The sequence below is a fragment of the Paramisgurnus dabryanus genome, chromosome 20, assembly GCF_030506205.2.
Source record: "Paramisgurnus dabryanus chromosome 20, PD_genome_1.1, whole genome shotgun sequence".
Lineage (NCBI taxonomy): Eukaryota > Metazoa > Chordata > Actinopteri > Cypriniformes > Cobitidae > Paramisgurnus > Paramisgurnus dabryanus.
In genome coordinates, this window is record NC_133356.1 from 10,065,075 (window position 1) to 10,081,126 (window position 16,052).

The 16,052-nt window shown below is 34.2% G+C and overlaps 1 protein-coding gene across 1 annotated transcript; it reads right to left on the reverse strand.

The window, feature by feature from the left end:
- Positions 1 to 8,366: 8,366 nt before the first annotated feature.
- On the reverse strand, positions 8,367 to 12,426 carry tmx1 (thioredoxin-related transmembrane protein 1). Its single transcript, XM_065296314.1, has 8 exons — positions 12,200 to 12,426; positions 11,717 to 11,832; positions 11,598 to 11,643; positions 11,274 to 11,402; positions 10,961 to 11,006; positions 10,665 to 10,766; positions 9,797 to 9,860; positions 8,367 to 9,698 (listed from the first exon to the last, which is right to left on the reverse strand). The coding sequence occupies exons 1-8, from the start codon at positions 12,373 to 12,375 to the stop codon at positions 9,520 to 9,522; spliced, it is 858 nt and encodes a 285-aa protein (XP_065152386.1). The 5' UTR covers positions 12,376 to 12,426; the 3' UTR covers positions 8,367 to 9,519.
- Positions 12,427 to 16,052: the final 3,626 nt, after the last annotated feature.

Sequence of the window (16,052 nt, forward strand, 5' to 3'; positions counted from 1 at the left end):
GATCAAACCCATGACCTTTGTGTTGCAAGTTCAATGCTCTTCCACTTAAGCTTCAAGAACACATGAATCTGGTGAATTTAGAATAGAAAGTAAGTCAGTCTGTGTTGTCATGAATACATTTTTATATTACTGGAGAGGTCTATTAAGTTTTTTTTAACTCTATATCTGTCAGTAAGCCTCTTGTATAGGACTTATTGAGGAGGATATTTATTGTGTGTAGTTTGCACAAGCCCATTTAAATTCATTTAATAGTTCAAATACCAACCAAAATACACAGACAGGTCAGCACAGGGTTGAGAATACTGAATGTGGGTCTGAAAGATGTTCACATCTCATTCATAAAAAATTGCATGAAGTATACTACTGAGTGGGATATTTGGTGTCACCTGATCAGTTGCTGCTGTTACAATCACACATTCAGTGATGTACTCCGGACCATCAGCTTTGGAAATGTAAAAGGGTGTGTGAGATGACACAGCATGCTAAGACACACTGGTGCTGCTATCTCCCCCTGTGGCTCCAGGCCCACGAAGAACAGTGAAAGCTCAGAAAAGAAAACATCATTGTTTGCTCTTAACAAAGCCACAACAGTTTTCTTATTCACAAACAAGCTCAACAGTGCACAAGTGTGGCAGGTTGTGTCGGTGAGAGCTTGACCCTCCAGTCTCCCAGCAGCCCACAGCAATGCAAAAGCAAGAACTGTGTTACCACCACCATGACACGGCTGGTTCAGCAGAAAATAACTACTGTAAGACAAGAACCCTGATGGCCCACATTTCAGCAGACACGGGAAGTTTTAAAAGGACTCTACTTCCTTTTCCAGGACTTCCTTTCATACTTTCTTTAAGTGCTGATAAAATCAGACACACTTAAATGCAAATATTTCATGTTTTAGGTTTGGTTTAAGGATTATAGGACACTTGTTTTATTTATTATATATTTCCAATTTAAACATTATAATACATTTAGCATACTCTTTCATTCACTGTAAAAAGTGAAAAGTTGGATCAACTTAAAAAATACTTCATTTGGTAATACCTAACAAAATGTAAGGTTTTTAAAGTAAAAATTTCACAGTTGAATAAACTTAAAGTTTTTAGGTATTACCAATTGAAGTATTTTTTAAGTGTATATGTGCCCTGGGTTCAAACACAAGACCTTTTACAGTGCTAACGCAACGCTGTACCATGAGCACAGAAGAAAATAATTGAAAATTATATGTTTTAATAATTCTTGCATGTAAAAAACTTAAAAAGTAAGTTACCTGGTTGCCTTTAAATGTTGTTAGTTGAATGAGTTAATTTGACCTAAAATATATTAGTTGACTAAAAAAAAAAAACGTTTTTGTGTCAACTAATATTTTTAAATTAAATTACCTCAAAATTTTAAGGCAACCAGGTAACTTACTTTTTAAAGTTGCAAATTTTTACAGTAAATAACCTGACATGTGTTTTAAACTAGACTTGTTAACTCTTTCCCCGCCATTGACGAGTTATGTCGTTAATTAAGAGAAAACATTTGCATTAAAAAAAAGTGTTCCTGATGAATTTTTATGTTAATCTGCAATACCGCAATTATCCACATCCACATTTTCCCAATTGAAAAAAAACTGAATCTTTTTGATAATTGTTCTAAATCTGATCTCTCACAAAATTCCTTTACAAAAATGAATATTTCTGATTTTGGCTTGGCTACACTCTCAGAAATAAAAAGTACAAAATTTGTCACTGGGACAGTACCCTTTCTAAAAGGTACACCTTTGTACCCAAAGAGTGCATATTAGTACTTCAAAGTATAGTTCAAAGATACATATTTGTACCTAAAGGGTACATATTAGGCCTTTTTAAAAAGTGACAGCTTTTGTACCTTTATTTTTGACAGTGTAAAAAATAATTTTTTAAAGAAAAATACTGTTTTGTTTGTTTGTTTGTTTTTTTTATTGTTTGTTTGAAAGCAGAGGGTCTGTTCTTTCATTTGATATATTTGTATGTTTATATATTTTTAGAAGAATATTTTCCTGGAAGGCATTTTGTGAAACTTTTGTGAAAATCAAAAAAAAAAAAAAAATGCTGGCGGGCAACTTTTCAAAAAATGGCTGGCAAAGAATGTTTTCTTTCTTTCTTCATTTTGAAAATCCTGATTTGTCAATCACCTTTTACAGATCATATTAAAAAAGAAATACATTATAAAAACCTTTACTTTAAACTTGAACACTGCTGGGCTGTGAAACACTGTGACCGAGCAAAACAGCATCACTCTGTTAAATACATCCAGATGTTCTTGCCCGTTTGTAACAGGAGACCGCTAGCCCTAAAGAGAACCCTAACACAAACTTTACAAGAACCTTTTCTTCGCAGAATAGTATAGCTTTATTTAATGCATTCGTTCAGCTAATAGGAATTTGCATATGCACAATGTGCTCACACTAAGTAATGACATCTATACTTTATGAGAATAGAGGATTCTATGCTGTTTGGGTTTGTTGTATGTTTGATGGTCAGTTGTGTTTTGTAATTGTATGTTTTCTATACATAAAATTCCAGTGTTAGTGCTCCTTTCACTTTAAATTTCTTTTACAAAGTAAAAATTACAAGACATTACGTGTTCAGTGTGTGTGTGTATTGTGAGAGCCACATAGGAAATGGGTTTGGGTGGGGTGGTAATATGGGGTTTGAGAGACAGAAAAATTCTAAATTGGGCACTGAAATGCACAATGTAATCTGTCTTTGACTCAATTCGTAAACAATATGCATAGAGAAGTGAAGCCAAGCTCTATTTTAAGAAGTATTTATATATAAGGTGATATGTTTTATATTTCTGTGCCTTTGGGGGAAATGCTAATGAGTTCATAATCTGTTTAATATATGTTTATTTCTTTCACAAAAGTTAGATTAAATAGAGAGCAAACTGGGTTTTAGAAGAGAAAAACTTGAGGTATTTCACATCTGCTTCCTCTAGAGTTTCACAGGGGATCTCAACAATATCCTAAACTGTGCTTTTCATAAGACCATACTGTTTTTATTTCCTCTTATGACTGAATGGAAGAAATATCCATTTAAACATAACTGAGACCTAAATTTGTTTAAACTAAATTTGGTTTTAGCATAAGTTTGTTATGAATAGGCTTTTATCTAAACAGCATCTCTCTATGTGAACCCCATGGCAACCAGACTGTCTAAACATAGAATTAGAGATGAAGCCATGTGCAGCATCACATTAGCAACGTATTTCCTCCAATAACCACAAATGTTAAATCCGTAATGTCATTAAGATATTAAAAGCCCTCATGACTACAACTGCACCACATCTTGGAGATAAACTTTGTATAGAGATTAATATTTGTATTGTGCGAGTTGGAGTGGTTTCATTGGTCTGTGAAGCAAAAAAAATCATGTTTTTAGGAGTTAAAGTTCATGGGAAATAAATTAGACACAACTGCATTCCATTCAGGAACATTTTGACTTCCGCACCTGCTGGTTAAATCATGTCCTCGGCCTCCTGCAAAACACAAGGCAACAGATTAGCTTCACATGCACACACAGAATTGCAAAACTGATGCTTTGCAGATTTTGATCATAAAGCGCTGTAGAACACTACAAGACAATACGCAGCAAAAATCTTATTTCCCTTCACAAGTTCAGGATATCTTTGCACCGCCCCATGTTGCTCTGCACAGCGGTGGTGCATACTCACAATTACAGTAATTACATCTAATGACAGTCCACTCAAACGAGAACCGTCCTTATAAACAACACACATGAGTCTCTCTGAGAGCTTAAGATCACCCTAAAATATTTCAGTGGTATATCAGATATTCTCACTTTGTTTAAAACCTGCTAACATGCACAATATCCAAGACTGCATTACAGAAAATATATTATATTAAATAATAGATCTATTACTTTTACTGTACTATTAATTTATGTAAAATACTTATGATCATTTCACACACAAGTGCACACTACATTTTGCGGTAAACATATATGGCAAAAATATAAACACAGTGTTCTTTATTCAATCTAATAGCCTTTGTTACTCAAAAAGTGTTTTTAATTTCTCTTTTGTTTTGTTTTATAGATGTTGTAACATAATCTACAACAGATGGTAAACTGGGGAAAGTGTTGGAATGAAACATAAGACATATTACACATTTAAATTAGAAAAATCTACAGAAAAATAACATTATTTTCGTGGTGTTAGGCATGTTAAGCCTACCCATGAGTGATGGTTGTCAGTATTTTGCTGGAATTTCAAGGTTGTCCCAATGTTTTAAAGATTGTGAACACCACTCATATGAATACAAACAAGGCTGGAGGCATTATCAAAGTGGAGCATGTGAAAAGGAGGTTAGCACATCCCCGAGGACATAAGGGAAGGATATCAGGCACAGAGAGCTCTTCTTTGTGTGTGTGTGTGTGTGTGTGTGTGTGTGTGTGTGTGTGTGTGTGTGTGTGTGTGTGTGTGCGTGCGTGCGTGCGTGCGTGCGTGCGTGCGTGCGTGCGTGCGTGCGTGCGTGCGTGCGTGCGTGCGTGCGTGCGTGTGTGTGTGTTTTAGTGTAAAGAGAGAGAGAGAGAGAGAGAGAGAGAGAGAGAGAGAGAGAGAGAGAGAGAGAGAGAGAGAGAGAGAGAGATTCAATATCTGTGAATGGTTGCAACTTTATAAAGAAGTTAATGGCAAATATACCCTCCAGCAATGTGTTCATGTGTATCTGATAATTTAACACTTCTTTTGAATTTCATCATCAAGCCTGAATAACACTAACTGACAGTGGGTAAATAAAAATATGGAGCATATTTATTATAGCCTGGTCTGTAAACCCACTGAAAAGCATTTGAGGCGAATTACATGGGCATAAAAATGAAACTATATTCAACACATGACACTAACATGCCAGGTTAAAGAGTTTAGGTGGAACATAATTCTCTAACGATATCAGAATTTGGGCGGTGGGTTTGAAAAAGCATCAGATGTATGTATAACATGTTAAAAGTGTCAGCATGTGTGAAGTTTCCAGCTTTAACAGCTGTGTCTCTGGAGCAGTGAGAAGAGCGCATGTGTGTTTTATACAAGAAAAGAGAAAGAACTTTCCAGATGTTAGTTCTGGACCAGTGAGCGTGCGCCACCCAGCCCTGATAAACACATGATGTTTGGACAATCCCTGAACATCCACAGACGCTCTGCAGTACTTCACAACAGCACAAAAAATGAGTTTATCTGCTTAATCAACTCTGTAAATATAATCGGTTTAAGGTTCTTTGTGAATTGTCAATTGGTACATGTTTAAAAAAGTAACCATTTCACAAACGTCACATACTTTTCCAAAAGATTATACGGAAGGGCTGTGTGAAGTTTGCACCCTACACACAACTGAAAAACTCACAGAAACTGTAAGCCCAAAAAAGAGCTGTAAAGTGAGAAAGCGGTCAAATGTGGAGTTGTACAAAATACTGCCCTCTACAGATGTTTAAGCATCACATACTTCATGGAGTTAAAACAACTTGGTTTTGCAAGTCAATTCAACCTACTATTTTAAGTTTTTAACTGTGATAATTTGACATAAATTATAAAATCAAGTTAAAATTGTTTACCTTAATTTTTTAAGTTAAAATAACATAAAAATATATGTTGATTTGACAAAAATGCTGCAGCTTAGTCCAGTTCAACATAAACACAATGGGGCAGTTTCCCAGACAGGGCTTCTTCTTGTCTCAAACTAAAATGTATGTTTGAGCTGCCTTCATTTAAAAACACCTTGTATTGACAATTTGACATAGTACTGTGCAAAAGTCTTAGGCCACCATGCCAGCATTATAGATTTGATAGTATAGTGATAATATATATAATTATTTCTCAGTTTCTATATTAGAATACAATTAAAAATTTGTATTAAAAAAAGCATAAAAGTATTTGCTGAAGTGTCAAGTATTTTGGGTAAATCCCCTTTCTGCTTGAGCAATAGATGGCAACTGCAGGATCTCTTAAATTAAATGAAATCCTAGTTTTTAATCAAATGACTTACGGCATTCTGTCTCCTCAAAAAAGGCTCAAGATGTGTTTCGTGCCAAGAGATGACACACTGACTGACTGATGCCTGAAGAAGACATTTAGTTCTGAAAATTGGTTTTTATTTTAATTTTATGTAGATATTTTCTGTATTTTCTGGTTGTACAAGTTTAAAAAAAATGTCTTTCTTAGTATTTTTGTCTTGTTTTCAGTACACATAAAAATTCTTAAATCAAGATGTAATATATCAAATTTAGGTGAATTTGTGGATAAAACCAGCAAAAAAAAAATCTGCCAATGGAGTAAGCAAATTTTTCTTGAATTAAGTGTTTAAGAAAAACACTTTTTTTTGCTCACCCCAATGGCAGATTTTTTTGCTTGTTTAATTCACAAATTCACTTAAATTTGATATTTTTGTCTTAAAACTAGACTTATTTTCTTAGGTTATTTCTGTTAATCAAAAAAACGCATCTTGACATGAGAATTTTTATATATTTGTGCTTAAAACAAGACAAAAATACTAACTAAGAAAGTCATTTTTTGCAGTGTATAAGCTGCCCTTAATAAAAACACTGCAAAAAAACGATTTTCAAGAAAAAATGTTCTTAGTATTTTTGTCTTGTTTTCAGTAAAAATATCTAAAAATTCTTAAATTAAGATGCTTTTTTTGATAAGCCACACGACCCAAGAAAATAAGTCTAGTTTTTAGACCAAAAATATCAAATTTAAGTGATTTTGTGCATAAAACAAGCAAAAAATCGGCCAATGGGGTAAGCAAAAAATCTTGAACATTTTTCTTAAACACTAAAGTCAAGAAAAATTCAAGAAAAATTTGCTTACCCCATTGGCAGATTTTTTTGCTTGTTTTATGCACAAAATCACTTAAATTTGATATTTTTGGTCTAAAAAATAGACTTATTTTCTTGGGTCGTTTGGCTCATCAAGAAAAAGCATCTTAATTTAAGAATTTTTAGATTTTTCTTAAAATTATTTTTCTTACTGAAAACAAGACAAAAATACTAAAAAAAAATTTTTTTTGAAAATAATTTTTTGCAGTGAAGAGTGAAAAATAAATATGGATGGACATTAAAACTTCTAAAATTACAAAGCTGGTGGTTGTGGTCTAAGACTTATCTTAAAACATATCAGTAGCATTGTTTTGTCTCAAGATGCACACCAGTATTCTTTTTGTAAGGTTTGTTTGTAAAAACTACTTAAATGTCTTAATATAATTAAGACCTGGTCTTTGATTTGTCTTAACCCTGTCTGGGAACCCACACCAATATCATGCAGTTTCCCTGTGGTTCTCAAAATGGGGGGCGTGAGATGGTGCCGAAGTACCAATTTTATTAGATTTTATGAAATACATTAATTTATCATAAATTTTGTGTAATTAAACCTCAGAAAAATAAGGCTACTAAGCAAACGGAACAACATTCAAAAATTATTGTTTTGTTTAATTCAAATTCTAAATTTGAGATTTTTTATGTCATGAATTTTCTTTCGGGGGGCTTAAAGTGATGCACCCTACACACAAAAAATTGAGAACAACTGCCCTGAATAATTTGGACACAAACGTAACATGTATTGTCTGAATGTCACTACATTATAACAAAGCAAAATAATATATCAAAATATTAAATCACACAGCATAACCAAATATGGTTGACCTTTTTCTTAATTAAACTTCACTTCTCTCCTAACCAACAAGTCATTTTTTGTAAATTGAAATCTCCAGATGAGTAAACCACTTTTCTGGTTCAGTGGTTTTGAAACTGGGGGCCGCGAGATGGTGCCAGGGGGGCTGCAGTTTTATTACATTTTATGAAATACATTAATTTATCATGAATTCTGTGTAATTAAACCTAAAAAAAATAAGGCTACTAACCAAAAACACTACTTTTTTGTATAATTTAATGTTTTTGTATTAAAATGTTGTGTTTTAGAACAGTTTTTTGTCACAAAAAGTTTGGGAACCACTGTAATCTAGCTCATGAGATATATGGACTACTATTTTCCACAAGAAGCAGAAATTGTTAAAACTGTTTTTATTTTTTGTGAGCCAGTCTGTAAAAACCCAGCTAGTCTTTATTTTTGTGATTCACCGTTTTCTACATCAAATCATCTTACATAATGTAAAGAAAATTTGTTTAATTTAACCCTAATTTATTGACCAAGTAAGGTCATGTCAAAGATTGAAATCAAACTTTTATACTTCAAATTTCATTGACTACATTTTGGCAAACGCTTTTATCCAAAGACTGGATTTTACAGACAGGGTCACATTTTCTAACGCAATGACAAAAATTGTGTGGCTTTTAGGGACCACTACAGATCTGAAACCAAAACTCGCAAAAAATAATATTTATGCATCCGATCAGTTGTTTATTACCAGTCCTGATTCACACCATTTCAAATACAGAAACATCACTCATACACACTTTAAGGAATGGAGTTGTAGGTGCAGACATTCACACTTCAGTATCTGTTGCTTTAAACAACCAACCAGAACATTTTAAATTCTAGATGATCGGTCAGGGTTAGTCAAGAGTCAGGAGTCAAAGTTCAAAGGTGAGCAAAAACAGAAGCAACAAAATACATTTTTGATGCTTTAGAAATTATTGAAAGTAACATGAGTAAAAAACCAGAAAATTTTGGACAAACTGCAAACTTTAAAATGAACTGCATTAAAGAAACACACCAGAAGCTGTGCATAACAAGTTGACTATGTGCTACAGGTATGCACCAGATGCAACAGAATGTTGAGGGTTAATGAAACAAAACAGAAATGTATTCCCTTAGCGATCCCTTTAGGGATGAATATAAAATGATCTGATCACTCTTCCCAGAGGTTAATTTACATCAAAAAACCTACTCACACACAAATCGGTATCAAAAAAAAGTGTTAATAATGATCTTTCCATGTTTTTCAAAACTGCAGCACCAAAATCAAAAGCAAACAATATGAAGTTAAACATGATGGGAAATAATAAACTGTTAAACTAAAAACAATAGTAAATTCAACATTCCAGCTTTTTATAACAGCCTTTCAAAAAGCTCAACTAATAAAATATTTACAAATTAAGCGCCAAAACTTCCAAATTCCCAAATACTGCATTTACAACTAACTTCAGAGTCACAGTGAGGTTGATGCTTGATCTTGGTTGTCTGCTAAGTGTTATTTGTATAATGTGATTTGTGAAATTCTTAAAAGTAGGCCATCATTTTTAACACGCACACACACACCCTTGAGATACTGCATAGCAAGGAGTGTTATAATTAAAACTGGACATCAAAAGAAAAAACACACAACCCAGCGCCAGGAGTGAGAAAGAAGCACAACCACATCAGGTTTTTCAGTCAATAGTGACTGAATCTTTGAGAGGGAGCTATGACATCACATGTGAAATCATGTGGTACAGCATTGCCAAGGCAGCACATATAGACATTGCCAAAACAATGTGGTTTGTGTGGTCGTTTTGTGCACAGTATGAGAATCGGTTTCCCTCCAGTCCTCTAGGTGTCCTCCTCTGTCACCCTTACGCCTCTTTTCCTTAGAGCATCGGCTCCGTCCATTTCCGTCCACTCTTCGGCCTTTCCTCCATATTCGTCTTCATCATCCTCTTCCTCTCCATCTGCTTCCTGCTCATCTTCTGACTGCTGCCGGAGACGTGCCTGCGCACTGGGCTGCTTTCCTAAAAATTACACAATTGCACAATATCTTACTATTCTAAATCGTATGTTTCTGGCGCACTAAATGGTCCTGTAATTACACAGATAGGTTTATGCTTACTGTGGTGATATTCTGGCGAAAACCGCCGTGAGGGAAACGCAAAGTCCGCTATGAAAACCAGCACCTGAGAGAAATGATTCAAGGATATGAACAAAAAAAAACCTACATAGACTTTTATTGTCTATTTATTATAATTTTCTTATGTATTACTTGTCTTGTCCATATTGCTGGAGGAACATTGTTTTTGTCACTTTGTACAAACTGTATACGGCCAAAATGACAATAAAACAACTCTGATACTTTATTAAAGGAAAACAACACTGTTTTTCAATATTTTACTATGTTCTTACCTCAACGTAGACATATTAATACATACCTATCTTTTTTCAATGCGTGCACTTCATCTTTGCACAGCGCATCGTGAAGGTGTTAGCATTTAGCCTAGCCCCATTCATTCCTTAGGATCCAAACAGGGATGAGTTTAGAAGCCACCAAACACTCCATGTTTTCCCTATTTAAAGACTCTTACTCGAGTATTTGCACGAGTAAATATGTTGGCACAAAATAAAACGTGGCGATTTTTTAAGTGGATAAAAATGAGAACTATATTGTATGGCGGAAGAGCACTTAGTTCGCAGCACTTCAGCACGCAGTAACACCATACTTACTTGTGTAACTCCTCATGTAACAGTCTTTAAATAGGGAAAACATGGAAGTGTTTGGTGGCTTCTAAAATCCTCCTTGTTTGGATCCTAAGGAATGAATGGAGCTAGGCTAAATGCTAACACATTCACGACACGCTGTACAAAGATGAAGTGCACCTATTGAAAAAAGATAGGTATGTATTAATTTGTCTAAGCTGAAGTAAAAACATAGTAAAATATCGAAAAACTGTGGAGTTTTCTTTTAAGCATATTTATACTCTTACCAATCCGAGGGCCAATCCTGAGAAAAGTGTTGCCAGAGCAAATATTCCATATGACCCCCAAACTGGGACCCCAAGTTGCTCCGTTAAATAATTATGGCAATGCTGAAACACAATAGTAATACCCATTATAACACACAATTACTAGGAAATTATATTTTCTATAAAAAGCCGAATTGTTGTTTTACACAAAACTTAAAAAAAAAAAAAAACGGATTCAAAAACTCAAATAAATGGAAAATGTGTATCTACTGTTCAAAAAAATTAACCAGCAGTTATGAAAAAAGATCAACACTCACCCTGATAAACATGGATAACTTGAAGAGGGCCGACATTGCGTTCATTCTGAGCAAAAAAAGCAAAAAAAAACTCTCAGCTGTCAATCAGTGATGAACTGAATGTGTAAATGGCCTAAAATAAAATAAAATATAATGTAGTAATCAATAAGACACATTAACTCAAATGTGTTTTTCCTTTCTGGAGATGTTTTCCACACCCACCCTGATGTCGTAAAGAAATGATCTAAACATATTATCCAAACCTTAAGGGCATTTTGCATTATCACAATATATAAAACCAACAGCAACATCCCCTCACAGAGTACATGCTTACAGGAAGGATGAGGGGCCAAACCAGGAAGAGATCGGCTCTATACTCTGCCATTTCTTCTCTTCAATGAAACTCAGGAAGTCATCTTTAGACCGGGCACCCTGGTATCGCCTAAACACACCATCTTTACAGCTGAAATGCACACAAACGGCATCTCCATAAACTATATGCAGAAACTTATTTCATACAAATACACTTTTAACAGTTAAAAGTACAGTTTAAAAGTTAATTTAACATTTTTTGCTACACCAAACTGTAGATCATACTTTTTGCCATGAGAGCTCATGTATATAAATGCAAGATCTGTGTAAATAGAAAGAAACTCACTGATAAATAGTTGGAAGAGCTGTGATGATAAACCTCCCGCTTAAACCTGCAGCACAGAGAACCAGCCAAATGTCAGACGTGTATGAAACAGAAGAGGATGCATGTGCATAAGGACATACCTGGTTGCTCTGTCACATCCACTTTGGCAATATATACTCCCAAATCTTCACCCCATTCTGCAAACTCATTCCACACGGGCTGCAGCTGCTGGCAGGCTGGACACCATGGAGCAAAACTGCAGGAGATAAACACACTGGTTAATCCAATAATAAAGAAGATGTCATCCAGAATAGATCCTCAAACACTGAGGTTTATTTTATTATTTATTATATTAGATCTTTTTAAACACAACCCCTTTGTTCGATAAGCTCTAGAGGAAATGTGTAAAACCATGGTTAATTTTGGTAAGGGAAGTAGTTATTTAGCAGAGTGCCTTCACTTCCACAGAACTTCCGCTAACCAAAACCAGTGACAAGTACAGTGCGGCAAACGATAAATGAATGACCTATGACTAGACAGTGATTTAGACTTGTAAATTACACTATTGTTTATGCAAAAAAACTAACACAGGTACTTTGGAGAACTTAAAACGCATAACTTACAACTCGATCATCCATTCTCCCGTCAGGATGTCCTCCCAGTTTGCATCAGTGATTACTCTTAAATTGTCCGGCTTGGCCGATGCGGGCTGCAGGATAACATGTGCGATTATAAGCGCAGTAAACATCCACATAACACCTGTCATTCCTCTGTGCGCGTGTGTGTATGTGCACGCCATGTTTCTGCAGTTTCTGCAGCCGCTGCCTCACTTCCGCTTCCGCCTTCGCTCTGAAACACGTGATGCTGATTGGCGGTAAGCGTCAATGACGTTTTCACGCACAGTATCCTGAATGGTCATTAAAAAACTTTTTTTTACCAATTTTTGAACGATTAATCCATTTGGCGGTCTGTGTGTGTTTGTATACCAGAAAATGTATACCAAATGGTTGGGCCAAATGTGGACATTTTCTAGATTTTTTTTCTAGTCATTTAACCTAACAGTCAAACTATGGTTAAGCTAAATGTTTCCCATGACCTTAAAATCTTTAACAGTAACATGAAGATGTATGTTGTTTAAATGTTTGAAATTACTTTTTGAGAAATATATTATTTTCGTTCATTAGAAGATTTTAAAACATATTTTTGAAATAAATGAGTGAAGCACGAACTTCGAAAATAATGCACACGACACGAGTGTTATACAGAAATGATTTAAAACTGTAATTAAAATACATTACTGTAATTAAAATATATATATACAAAGAAAATATGCATTTGATATGCTTGTATGGTCAAATTCACAATATTTAAAAAATTATTTTTAGAGTTAAATTAATCTAGATTATTCAAGCAAATATATGTAGTGTGTGTGTACATGTTAAATAATAAATAATTTGTGTGCGTGAATTTTAAGTGCACTGTAAAAAAATCTTTGTTGCCTTAATTTTTTTGTTTAATCAACTCAGATTTAAAGTCATTTTAATGGCCTTTTACTTATCTTGACTAGAGATGAGTTGTTATAACTTATAAAATATAGTTGAAACATGTCAACTTCATTTTATAAGTTGTAGCCACTCATCTCTTTTCAAGATAAATAATAGTATGACTTGTAAATCGTAGTTGACTAAACAAAAAAATGTAAAGCAGCAAAAAAATTTACATTGTGTATATTCTATCCAACACCACAAGGTGGCGCTATAAACTCTTTCTTGCGTATAACTCCTATACATTTTCCTAGGATTGTGTTTTGGGATTGAGCTTGTTCTGATTCTGTGAATCTCTTAAGTCAAAATCTTAAAACAAAAGTATTCATGTTTAAAATAAAAAATAATCAAAAAGAACCAATTATTATTAATCGATTCCTGTGATGGCAAAGCTAGCAAACCTCCTTGAGATTTGTGTGTGTGGGTGTGTGGGTGTGTGGGTGCGTGCGTGCGTGCGTGTGTACTTTTGCAAAACAATGAATAAAGATGCTTAAAGAAGGACACACACACACACACACACACACACACACACACACACACACACACACCTCAGAGGATGTTGTTATTAGTCATTCTCTGCTGACACTAAATGAGTGCTAATGACAGCAGTGATGTGATAATTGCTGTCGCAGTGAATATTTTAAAATGCAAATCTGATGTTTTTGTAGATTTAATGTAATTGTCTAAATGTATTTATTAATAAGTGTTAGGTTTAGTACAGAGACAGGCTAAGAAAATGTATGTTTAGATAGCGTTAAATAATTTTTTTCTTCAATTGCTGTAAGATAGAAAATAAAAAATTATTTTTCTGGCAGATTTATAGTCAAGATCTAAATATTGGGTCTAAAGGACAAAATTAAATTTAGTTGAAATAAATGATGAAAATAAGGTATGAAGTTTCCAATAGAACATTTTGTAAGATTTAAACAACACTGGTCCAGAAACACTTCCTGTTTGTAAATGTTTTCTTTATTTCACATACATTTAAAAAAATTTTGTTTAAATTTTTGATTCCGTTCTATATGTTCTGTTGGTTGTATTTTATCCCAACATTTATGTGGTGTTAAAAAACTAAAACATAAAGTGCTTCTGCACCAGTGTTGTTTACATTTTCACATAAAAAAGTTGAGTAGACTTAACAAATTTTAGGCAACTTATTGCAACTTAAAAAATTGTGTTAACTTCACAAGTTGTCACAACATAAATATTTATGTTTATCAAACGAATAACTCTTGGGTGATGTAGTTCACCTAACTCAATTTACTGAGTAATGCCTACTTGTCATAAGCAAATGTCTGAGTTTAATCAAGTAGACTTAAGTCCTCTCAACTAAGATTACAACAGTATGAACACCATTCCATTATCTATCTATAAAGTTATCCACAAACAAGCTGGGTAAAGGGCAATTTAGTATATCCAATACCTTAATATGTTAACCTGCACGTTTTGGGCTGTGGGAGTGAACCCACAATGTCACAGAGAGAACATGCAAACTCCATAAATATTTACTGAACAAAGTCTTTGTCTGACAACAAACATAACAACATATAAAGCCAGCAAACCTTAAAACAGTCATCTTTTTAATAAATATTAACCAAAGAAGTGAACATGTCGCAATGCATGCTGGGTACCATTCAGATCATTGTTTTTTTTTATTGTTTGTTCAGATTACTCAGTTTGGCAAGTAGGACAAACACTTACATATCTAAGTCCAGTAAACAAAATTATATTTTTAGCTGGATGATTTTGCTTATTTCATTCAGTAACACAAAATAATAAATTGACCTAAAAAAAATCTTTGTTCAATTTACTTAATTATCTTTGTTGAAAGAACAATTTTGATTTTATACACTGTTGCAAAATGGTCTATATCTTTATAAAACAGAAAAGGTAAAAACAGTTATCAGCCTCTGGATGAAAATGTGACCGTAGTTGAATACATAGATATATCAGTTGTGTGCTGAATCACACAGAACGTTCAGGAGGCTCACACCTCCACATGTATTAATATTTTTCTTCCATATCTTTATATATTTTCTAATTCTCAATTTTTACATTTCATCCGGTTACATCCATTTACGGAGCGCTGCGTAGAAACTATTCCAACTGACGTCCATACACACATACATTGGCACATCACAGGATGCACGTGGGAGGAGAGAAAACGCCAGAGACAGCTTGAATAGAAGTAGGTGGATAGAAAAATTGGCTTTTCCCTGTGTTTTCACGTTTGCCCCTTCTCATCCTCTTTTTGAAACATGCTTTTACCTGTTATGCAAGACACTGCCTACTCTCAGTATCATAGAAAAGATAGAAGAGCATGTTCATTTCCAGACCTGCCAAAAATAAATTCTTTTTGTGAATAATGACTACTACTGTCACAAACATATGCAAATGACCATGCATAAAAACCATTAAAGAGGAGTATGTTTTATTTTCATTAGATTGCATCACAGCTTTTACAAATGGGGGCTGAACAGCTTGTGCATCACATGGAAATTTTAGAAATGAGCACAAAATCCAGACCCAGAAAGAAACACACGCCCAGCCTTTCTGACTGATTCCTCTCTGACGCAGAACACGAATCTTCAGAGGATGTGGAGTAATCTAAGGACACAGTACGGGCCAACTTCCATGACTTCAACTCCCTCAGCATGGAGATTTAAAGTTTCCAAAATCTTTCAACAGACTTAATATCACTTTCTTCACCACCACCACCAGAGCTCCAGATGGACAGAATGAAGCAAAGTGCCAAAGAGCAGATTCAGAGCTTCTGTAAATCTACAGTACAGCTGAGAGTACAATCTCTGTTCCTGCTGTGATACCAGGGATAAAAGTGCTGAATTTTATAGATCAGAAAAATATTATCATATAGAAATATATATAGACAAAAAAAAAATGTGCACGTTCAATATTTTAATCATAAGAAGTT